Source organism: Scardinius erythrophthalmus, assembly GCF_964197995.2.
Source record: "Scardinius erythrophthalmus genome assembly, chromosome: 23".
NCBI classification, from domain to species: domain Eukaryota; kingdom Metazoa; phylum Chordata; class Actinopteri; order Cypriniformes; family Leuciscidae; genus Scardinius; species Scardinius erythrophthalmus.
The window spans coordinates 19,984,778-19,996,674 of record NC_138243.1 but is presented as its reverse complement, the minus strand read 5'-3'; the positions used below and the strand labels follow the sequence as shown (position 1 = coordinate 19,996,674).

The 11,897-nt window shown below is 37.5% G+C and overlaps 1 protein-coding gene across 1 annotated transcript; it reads left to right on the top strand.

Moving 5' to 3' along the window:
- Window positions 1-292: 292 nt before the first annotated feature.
- Window positions 293-11,523, top strand: opcml (opioid binding protein/cell adhesion molecule-like; the record flags this gene model as incomplete). Its single annotated transcript, XM_081353899.1, has 5 exons — window positions 293-359; window positions 9,150-9,284; window positions 9,367-9,487; window positions 10,621-10,772; window positions 11,051-11,523. 5 exons carry the CDS (start codon window positions 293-295, stop codon window positions 11,152-11,154), a joined length of 579 nt encoding a protein of 192 aa, XP_081210025.1. The 3' UTR covers window positions 11,155-11,523.
- Between the last annotated feature and the right edge of the window lie 374 nt (window positions 11,524-11,897).

Genomic DNA, 11,897 nt, shown 5'->3' with positions numbered 1-11,897 from the left:
TTCTTTCTGTGAAATTGCACATTTGCTAATATGCTCTAGCGTTACATCAGTGACACTGCCATCCCTCCCTCGAGTCACATACTAACTAGTTCATATTCCCTGTCCCAAAACCAGCGTTATCAAGCCATGCTCATGTGTTTCAAGCACAATCAACCTCTTCTCCATCTTATTAAACCAGTCACATAGTCGATGAAGCCTGAAAAGAATGCGTATTCCCTGGATGCATTCCTGCCCTCTTATCTTTCCATTACAAACTCACACATGTGTCTTATGGGGCTGAGGGGACGGCGTCATGCTTCCCCGTCACGCCAGCCAGGAGAAAGAACGAAGGAGGGGGCAGCAGAAGCTGGGAGGCCTTGGTGATAAATCATTATTTATTTCTATCTGACAGAATTAACACTCTGATGAACGCACAGAGTATGACTTGTTTTTGGCTGCACTGATTTATGGGGCAAATTTGCCAAAGGTTTTTTAGGGTGGCCGAAGGATTTTTTTCCTGGCGGAATCTGTTGACAAGAGCAATTCATTGTTACACTGTACACACAGGTGAAGCTAATATTTTACACATGCATCAATGGAAATGTGGTGGTGTAAGGGACGTAGGCCAGTAAGAGCTGTGTGTGTAAACCTCTAGAGCCTTTAGTGTCCTTGTTTGCTTGCCCGCCTCCCACGCCAGAGACCCCGCTTAGAATCCCGCGCGGAGCGGGTCGAGTAGGGCCGGTTACAGTGGCATAGGTTCAAAACAGAGAATATTTATGTATCATATTTCGTCAAACGAAGGGTTTAGCTCACACTGTAGTAAAACTGCAATAATTGTTTACAACTCTTTGGAATACTTGATTCTGATTGGTCAACTTCAGAATTCTGCTGGTTTCATGACTCTCATAGCATTTTGTGATCTCTTTCTTCTCAAAAAAAAAAAAAAACCCTTGTCTTTCCATTTATCTAATTATTTATTGTATAATAAACATGTTTAACAAGATGAACAAGACTATAAACAAGACTGTTTTATGTTTTGGCAAAGGTGGCTAATTCGTACAATGTTAGTTTTTGTATTTTCGAAACGTACAGTGAAGGTTATGTTTTGGGATAGACCTTCATGTTTACTTTTTCTAAAAATCATAAATTTTCATATTATTCACTTTGTACCAAAACTTCTTTGAGATTGGGTTGCTGACTGTACATACCTTTCATCACCTACTCAGACTCTGAAATATATATTAACAACAATTTTAGCAAAAATATTGTGCTAATGTCACAGCCTGCTGACACCGTTTCCAACTGTTAATATATAAATATATATATGTTCGAATACATTCGAATGTTGCACAAAATGCAACAGTTGGCATTGGCAGGCAGCATTTTTTGGCATGTTATTAAAGCAAACCAGTCAAATGCAGTAAATCATAGACAAAATACTAGTAATTATTTAAATGTAAAATGAACGAAATAGCAGTTTCTGTGCTTGAATATTAATATGCATTTAGGTGTAAGGTATACAAATCATAAAATCATAAAACTTTACAGAGCGTCAGTGGGTTTGTATGATAAACATACTGAAGTTTCAGCCTTCCAGCGGATTGTGAAGGCTTCAAAGTAAATGCGTGTCTATATACTTTTAATAAGCAATTTTTATGCAATGGAAAATAAAATAACCCCTATAAACAGTTCTCACTGTTCTTAAATGGAGAAGAGGTCTGACCGGTCTCTTTGACAGCCCCAGGCTTTGAAAACTACAAAAAAGTGACTTTGGGCCATAGTCAGATCCTATTTCTTTTTATGTTTATGCATATAAATCATGATTTTCAAAATCACTGGCTTCCTAAAAACGCTTTCAAGGAGAATCAAAGAAAATGCATAATAAGTATCACTACTTGGGTCTCTGAGGGTTAAACAAGACCAATGGAAAATAGAGTATAATGTTAAATAGATGTATGTGCCAACCAAAGGATATGGTCAATCATAGGAGCTTTTCACTCCCATCTTAACTTCACCATTACTGCGTCAAGAGGCAATGCAGAATGACAACCAAGAGAGCAGATCCATTAGTTGTAAAAACGACATCACACCGAGCCGTAATGGCCTCTTCCATCTCAAGGGGCCACATTACTAGACAGTAATTGATTGGCAGTTAGAAACGAAATCTCTGTTTTAATTAGTGTGGCTTGACTTTGACTGGCTTAATGAAGATGCGTTCGTACATAAATTATTCCGTAGCAAGTTATTTGTTTGGAGGAACTTGTTTAAATGTGCAAGAGTAAAAAAGAAGCAGAGAGAGAGAGTACAAAAAGAGAGAAAGGTCATTCAGGAGTGGAGGGCCAGCAATGATCAGTTTCACTGAACTGTGTAACCATGGTGACCTGCTGCCTACCGGGGCATGATTGGAGGATTTAGACATTCTGCTTGAGAGGTGACAGCAAAATACAGACGGCGTTCTCTCAACAGCTGGGGTTCAAGTACTGCTTTTCTTTCAGTCTGCAGGCAGTGCAGGTATTCATTTACAAGATGCGTTGATATCCTCAAACATTCCTTTCCTATTTTTGAAAACAACCTTTGTTCAATAATGAAATATCGGCTTGCTACAAATGTCTCTCAAATATGTATATTTTGTAAGGTTTTATTCCAGTGGAACAGTAAAGTAATAAAGCAAGATTTAGGAATAATGACATTTCATCATTGATTTCATCATTGTGTTTCTCACACAAAGCTATCATTTAGCTTTAGAAGACATGGAATGTAGAGCACCCTTTGTATGAAAACTCATTTTGTGTTCCACAGAAAAAGACAAATCATATGTGCTTTGTATAAAAAAGATATACACTGTACACACAAACACACACTTCACCCATTATTCAAATATTTAAAAATGTAACATTTTGCAAACATAATGCATAGAGCTTGAAGTCAATTGGCCAGGCTGTTATATATATATATAATTTAAAAAGAAAAAGAGCTTGAAATCAATTGTTTTATCTGTGATAATGCAATTAAAAAGGTGGTAAATTGTGCGGACATGATTTTTGGCCAGGCTGTCATATATATATATATATATATATATATATATATATATATATATATATATATATATATATATATATATATAATTTAAAAAGAAAAAGAAAAGCTGCAGTTTTAGGACTGCTAGGAAATATTTATGACCGGTATATACCATTCACCGTCCATTGTCAAATGTGGCTACAAGTAAATTTGCCACTCTGAGGGTGAGTAAATAATGACAGTTTTCATTTTTTGGTGTACTGTCCCTTTAACTTTGGACTCTCTTTCTCTCTCTTTTACCTTGTTTCCTCTTTCTTTCTTGCTCTCTCATCCAAATGTCAGACCTTTCTGCCTTGCAGCTTTCCTAGAGCCCAGGTCAGATTGAATGGGGTAAGGCGAGATAAAGCACTAGTGTTTTTAACAATAGCCCACAACAAAGTGATAATAGAAAAGGAAACATATCAATTCTGTGAAGCTACCGCAGGTCCTTGGGCAGTTTTTGAGGGTGGATTTCAGCTCCCAGCCTGGTTTGCATTTTTTTTAAACCTGTTTATCAGAAACGTTTTTAGGACTTGCTGCATGTAATGAAAGCAAGTTCTTGTGACATCCTCATTTTCCCAGTTATAAACATTACGACTTCCTGTAATTAGCTTAGTCATTGCTTTACAATCTGAAGTAATCATCATTTGAATTTCTATTAAGGAGGTAGTCCATTTAGGGACGATTGCAAAACGCAATTAGGTATGTTGACAAACAGTAATGACGGTCAGTGGCTTATTACGAAATCATTAGCACACTGAAATCTCATTATATGTGTAATATCATTCCATAATGTGTTTATTAGTTGATGAAGGAGCTCAGAATGCCTGCTGTGGAGTGTTAAAGCACATGCTCACATGATAATACAGTGAAGCAGTAGGACAGCATTTGAAGCTCAGTCATTGGCCTAGCTAGCTTCACGTCGCATTACCGGAAATATTGAATGACCCGTTTTAATGCATGAAGCCATTGACCCACTTCAGTGTATTTCAAGGGTGCCTCAGAGTCTGGACATTTTCTGATTCCATTTCACTTTGATACATGGATCCCCTGCTTTGGGGGCCAACACACTTTAAAAGCATGCTATTACAGTTAAGGATTGTTGACTAGTCTTCTAGGTTAGCGAGGCTGATTAGTTTATCTACTTCTTTCCCCCTATGTTTTTGTCTGTATGAATTAGTGATGAGAAGGTTTCAGCATGCTGATATGGTGTGCTTTAATGTTCTGAAATTATCAACATATCAGAAAAGTTGTACACACACACACACACACACACACACACACACACACACACACACACACACACTACAGGTCAAAAGTTTGAAAGAAGCCCTTACTTTACCTTATCAAGGGAAAATTAATTAAATTACAGTAATTAATTACTTAGTAATCAGGGGTGTTACAATACCCTCATGTCATGATTCAATACATATCGCGATACTGAACTCACGATACGATATAATTGCGATTCTCCAAGACATTTGGTAAAAGGTTAACAAAAAATGTACTGTTGATTAAAATGCTAAATTTGGTATTACATCGGGGTGTAAATGAATAGGCTTGGACTTGGTGCTGATAACCCAATTCACAGGACAATGGTGACACCAGAATAAAAATATTCATGATTCTGAAGCTGAAAACAGAATTATTTCAGATGAATATGCTTGCACTCTTTCACTGACTAGATATATTTAAAATAATGTAGACCTCTTTTTACTGGTAAAATAAGACATTTTAATGTAGCACTGACACTAAAACTCTGTAAACTCGAATTTGTTCTCTTACAGTCATTTTAATTTTGGGTGAACTATACACAATACAGATTGTCACTATCCACGACACATATTGTTGCATTTTTGTATTGCGATATATTGTGACATGATATAATGTTACAGCCCTAGTAGTAATGCATTACACCCAACTCTGTCTCTGATTGCAGTAGGGTGCATAAAACATGGATACAGGTTTATGGGAAAATGATTCCTGATGGATTCAGATAAGGATTAGTCAAGGTCTAAAAAAGTTTTCAGTGACATTCATTAAACTGAGACTGAAAATTCAATGTGTCTGGGAAATATGAAATCTTTTTTTCTCTCTCTCTCTCTCTCTGGTCATCATGTAGAATAGGAAAAGTAAAAAAAAAAAAAAGGTAAAAAGACGAGTCAGCTTAATTCACTTGTGCGGATATTCAATAATACAACCATAATAAAGTCAGACATCTCCTAAATAAAGCCTTATCTTAATGTTGTCCCGTCTGCTTCAGTGGCGTGATCTGTATAAACTACTTTACTCTCTGACTGTAACATGAGAGTGAGTCTTTCCCCTTGATCCTAATCTTCTAAATTTAGTTATAGGAGCATTTCTCACTCGCTCCGACTGTACGCAGACAGCACAGACCGTTTTATTTATTCCTTCCTGTTTACACTGTCATTCTCCTTTACATTCTAATAATCTTCTGCTCTGTTCAGGAAGACAGTCTCATGACAGCAGCAGGATTATTACTCAGTGTTGGATGTAATTGCTGTGGGCCCGGTGTTTGCTTTCTGTCTCTTAAGTAAACATTATAAATCATTGCTGTTCACCGTGGCTACCTACACTAACCCCATCTCCATTCCAAAATCAAACTGACCGCTTTAATAGCTAAATATAAATCAAAACTACATGAGAATAAATACAATGTTGTATCACTATCCGAGCTATACACGTCTTACTATATGTTACTTCTTTGTCCAATTCATTACTACAGAAAGGTAATGAGTGCTTTTTTGTAGAATAAACAAATTCTCTTTTGAATAAAAGAAATTCCCTGTGTGAATAAAAACCTGCTCTGTTAAACTTAGAAGCACACTTCTTTGTGGTGAATGTAAAAGAACAGCTGGGTCAAACGTACAACTGTAGTTGATTCAATAAGTGTTGTCTGTGAAAAATTGGAGGAAAATCCTTTTGGCTGTACGTTACCATGGATAAGAGTTTATGAAGTGAGAAACACTATGACCTTTGCTCGTAATTTTCAGTCTTTTAGTGGTGGTTTTGACATCCATACAGTATCTTATAAAACATAACTTTTATACAAGAAAACCAGAAGGTTGCTGGGAGTGAGATTTTTAGAAACTTTTATTTCTAGCTGAACTTTCCGAGGCTTTTGTAAATAATAATACTCAATAATCTAAAATGATAAATAATCTAAATACATTTTGGCTTGAACACCTGAGCCCGCTGATCATATTCAAAATCATAAGGGAAGTAGATTTTCTTCTGTGGAACATAAAATATATTTTGAGGTTTTATACAGTTGAAAGTCAGTGAGGTCCAAAACAATGTTGTATGGACAAACTTTGGTCAAAATATCCTCTTTTGTCTTCCACAGAGGGAAAAAAGTCAAGTTTGGATTACGACATGAGGGTATGGAAGCTTAATTGTGTATAACTCGCAATTCTGAGAAATAAAGCTTTGGGTTATAAACTCGCAATTGCAAAAAAATTGTGAAGATAACTTTTTTATTCCATGGCGTAAACCAGCTTCCATACGAGGGTGAGTAAATGATGACAGAAATACTTTACTGTGCAGAAAACAGCTGTATCATATGGTTCACACTTAAAGGCCAGTTTATATTTCAAATATTTAGTCTCTTCTCACATTGACAGATTCTTATATTATGAATAGTACTGTTTAAAATTAGGGGATGTAATTTTCAGGCTTTGGCTCATGTTGAGCTTAATCTGGGGTGAACCATCCTCTCAAAATGTTTGCTCAAACTTTTTAAGCATTACGAGGCTGAGTCATATAAGAAGATATGCATAATTACCAACCTCTCCCACAATCCCCAAGGCCATGTTATTAGAAACAAAATAACAACCTAAGTCCACTCCTCAACCTTTTCACTAAATGAAGGACTGAGGCTGTATTAATGAGATGCCATAATGTGCAGTTTGTGCTGTGAGTGGCATTTGCACTAACTGGCTGTCTGAACCTGAGGGTGAAACTTTATTTCATTCCCTCAGAGGAATAACTGAATCATTTCTTTGCTTGATAATAGAACTGGAAATATAGGTGGATTTTGTGTAATGATCGAAAACAACAACAGAGGGTCAGTCCAGGTCAGCCAAGCGTAACGTATTTGTCTTATTGACATTCACCAACCTTTTTCTTCCTACAGATTGAGATAATGTTAAATAAATGCTGTTCATTTTAGACAGATCATAGCAGAATAAGTGCGCCTGCTTTAGGATTCCTGAACAGTGGCTCAAACTCTGTATTTTCTCCGGTTGCTTGAGAAAATACATTCCTCATGTTGGAAATTCATCTAAGCAAAAATGATTGTGGCATTATGACACTACTATGATACTTCCAGCTGCTGTCCTCAGAAAAAAATAGCAGGACATAGGTTTGAGATTGAGTTATGAATGTATAAATGGGATGCAGAATGCTTGTGGCCATAGGGTATACGGGTAACCCTGGACCCTGGGTGACCCCCAGTTTTGTGTGACCCTGGACCCCAAAACCAGTCACATGGGTCAATTTTATACATCATATGAAAGCTTCCCATTGATGTTTGGTTTGTTAGGATAGGACAATATTTGGCCGAGATACAACTATTTGAAAATCTGGAATCTGAGGGTGCAAAAAAATCAAAACATTGAGAAAATCGCCTTTAAAGTTGTCCATTTATGTTCGCGATTGTGCTGCATTCACTCACAAACATAAATGTTTATATATTTACGGTAGGAAATTTACAAAATATCTTCATGGAACATGATCTTTACTTAAACGTACAGTATGGCATTTTTCGCCACTAGGGGTCGCTAACCTATTTACAATAACAAAGGCGTAGATTGATGACGCAACATTTGCTAAGAATTATGGATCTTGTCGTCAACGTCAAGCCGACCGATCTAATAATGTTTATGGATGACTGAATACATCAATGTTTTTATCATGACTGTGATATGAAGCAGTTCGGGATTGCTAAGAGACAGCTATCAGCTCCACACGCGACGCGAGTCCCGCGGATATTAAAGGAATACGGACATTTCATTCTACCGAACTACATACAGAATTACAACTCACAGGCCAGTTTATTAGACAAATTAAACTTGTGAGGTAACGCAGCGCTGTTTCACTTGGTCTAACATTACACTATCACACTAAACTGCATTTGAATGTGTTGAAATGTATGTGTTAGTTTGTCTGTATGAGACTAGCAGTAAGCTAGATCAACATTAGAATAACATACAGATCATATTCTGACATTTTATCATTGTTGAACTATATAACATTGATTAGTTTTATGTAAATGTGCTCACCTGTTTAATAAAGTAGTTGCATGTAGGAGCGGTCGAAGTCTTGGACGTGGAGCTCTCGTTTATGTACTGTCTATGGGAGCTCTCGGCATCTCGAAAACACCGCGCTGATATTGATTCTCGTTTTAGTTCTCCTTTTTTACCCAAAGTCTGCTTGCCATGGTCCATAATGTTTGAACGAAACAACAACAGCGTGCAAATAGACAGTGCGAACTACAAAGTTGTCCGCGTCAATCGCTTTGGTTACTATCAGACGGCTCTGGTTCATAGCTCTGGTTGCCATGGCAGTACGAGCGGAAACCAGGGACAACGCGGATATGACGCCATTGGCGGCGACAAAACGGAAATAAAGAAACGGGACGTTTCTCGAATTAAATTACAAATTTCTCCTGGTTTGAAAGTTGTTGGAAACAGTCGGGATAATGTAAGTACACAACTAAAAATATATATAACATAGATATAATGATTTTTGCTATTTTTAAAGCAAAAAAGTTACATATTGTGCCTTTAATATCCTAATGATTTTTGGCATAAAAGAAAAATCGCTAATTTTGCCCCATACAATGAATTTTTGGTTATTGCCACAAATATACCCGTGCAACATGTGACCGGTTTTGTGATCCAGATTTGTCACATATATATATTTGCATACCGTGACAGATGTTCCTTGTAGCAAACGAACGTCCCTATATCTCCACTATACCACTGTAGCCCCTCAGGCCTTTTACCCAGAGTCATTTTTATAATGCATTGGTTTAATAATATGAATTTATGTATGTTAATATTACATTAACCTCATGTGTATTGATACAGGTAACAGAATCATTACCGAGGGTGAATATGTGGAAATGACTGGAATCACCAAAGACATGTCCGGCTCGTACGACTGCATCACCTCAAACGACATCTCGCCTCCAGACGTGAGGACTGTTCAGGTTACTGTAAACTGTGAGTATCTCATTCACCCTAAGAAAATTCCTGTTAATGCCATCCATTTACCACATGTTTTTACACGTGATTCATTTCACAGACCCACCTGTCATTTCACGAGCTCAGAGCACAGGAACGGCCGTCGGCCAGAAAGGAGTTATGTGGTGCGAGGCGTCTGCGGTTCCTCTGGCGGATTTTCAGTGGTATAAGGGGGAGCGCAGGTGAGGCTAGTAGTTTTATTTTTATTTCTTTTTTTTGACAGTGAAAGTCAAGCAATATTTAGGTAGAGAGAGGAGAAAATGGGACTGGAACCAGCAACCAGCAGGGGTATCCAGTCCTGCTCCTGGAGGGCCACTGTCCTGCAGAGTTTAGCTCCAACCCCAATTAAACACACCTGATCCAGCTAATCAAGATCTTACTAAGCATTAGTGTTGTCAAAAATACAGATATTTCTATATGTATCGATACTGAAATATCTGAAACGGTTCCAATACACCGTTACAGGCTGTGTGTTCTTGCTCTCTTCTCTCAGGCGGCAAAGTGCCACACACCCGCCTCCTGTCACTGAATAGTGCTTGTATTGTGCATAATTTAACACATTCCCGCAGGTTTCGTGCTCACACCAAAAGTGTTTGCACCACATATACTGTAAGTGGTGCCCTCATAAAGCTGCCTGCTAAAGTCCTGCAGATTATTCAGGTGAATGCAGTCAGTTTGGAACGTAAATAGTTGAGATAACACATGCTGTGTAACAGTATATTGGATCCGTGCATAAACTCTTAAAGTGACAGCAGCTTAATAAATCTGTCATGTAATAAAGAACAAAAGACTTTTACATTGAAAACTATCCAGTGTTATTTTACATTTGACATATTTCTTACCTGAATACAGTTAGACCAACCTGAAAAACTTGCAATTTGTCTAGTTGTTCTTATTTTATAACCGACTGTTTACGTGTATTTTTTTTGTAAATGTAGTTCAACGATTCAAATTTAACCTCCCTGTGATGTGTGTAAGCTATTGCAACCAAATTGCCCAAATTATTAAACCATTATGAGATAATGACAAACTATCAGTATGGCGGTATAAACATATATGGCAGTTTTCCCTGTGGTGTGTTGAGGCAAGATGGAGCTAAACTCTGCAGGACAGTGGCATTCCAGGACCGAGTATGGACAATCCTGCGCTAAGCCATGCTTCCGACAGAGCTCGTTAATTAAAAATATACAAAGAACTGTATTTGTTAGACATTCACGTCACATGCAGCTGCGAGAGAGCGATATGTTAATTCGCTTACGTAGATTTAATAACGGCTCATCTTAACGCGCTTCTAACTTGACCTCAAATTTTCCAGACTCCTCAACGGATTCAATGGGGTCAAGATCGAAAACAAGGGTAAACAGTCCATGCTAACATTCTTTAACGTTTCCGAAGAGGATTATGGGAACTACACTTGTGTGGCCATGAACACGCTGGGAATAACAAACGCCAGCATTATTTTGTACGGTAAGAGGCTCCTTCTGATGATTAAATGCATGTTAATTTATGCATAAAATCCATGTCAAGTATAACTTGGCACAATCAGCGAGCGTCGCAATGTGTCAAATGTTCGCCTAATGCAATTACATCAGCTCTCGTCTTGTCACCTTCAGGCATCCGCTAACTCTGACGATGTTTGAGAGGTGTATTCGCAGCAATTTCTTTCAACAGCGTAATGCATGATGATACTACACACGTTGGATGTTTGGGGAGGTTGTTAACATGTGGGGTTTCTATTCCCGCAGGCCCCGGAGCGATACACGATATGAACAACGCAGCCTTATCGCCAACCAGCTCATTCTTGCTTCTAACTCTGGTTTTAACTCTCTCGGTCCTCAGCAAGTTTTGATGCTAAAGCAGAGCGTCCGCTTCTCCATCCAAACACAGACTCACAGTCCCACACTCAGAGAAGGAGAGTCCTTTATCGGTTATTAGCATCATCATCATCACCGTTGAAATAGTTTTTCCTTATGTTTTATTTCTGAAGGGAAGTGTCAGTGTGGGTTTATGGGTCTGTAATAAGATGCTTTGGGATTTAACCGTGTTTTGAAACCGTGAACTGGACTGTGAATGGAGTCAGTTTGTTAGCTGGGTAGAAATAATAATAGAACCACTATATGTGTCTCTCCAACCTTTTGTATGTGAAAAGAGAAGCAAAAATTCATGTAATTGTGAATAACTGAATGGTTTTTTGCTCAGTATTGAACAGTGTGAATTGAGGTGTGTCCTGTTTTCCTGTAAAATAACATGATTTTCTTTCTTTTTTTTAAATAATTGCTAAAAATGACAAACAGCAAAAAAGAAAGAAACAAAGAGATTTAAAAATGCTTCAGTGCGCCCAGAAAGTAGTTGGACACTTAAGTCACACTTAAAAATGTATGAATGTCATTTAACCAAGTGGCATTTACAAGCAAATTATCCCTTTCTTATAAAACTAACTTCAATTTTCTTGCATTTCCATAATCCTCTTTTTACATTTCTTTAAACTTTTTTTTTTTTTTTTTTAGAGGATGTACGAAGTCTCCTGTTCTCCTCAGTGTAGTTCAACACATAAACTGTTCTATAATTAAAATAAAAACATGAACATTTTAA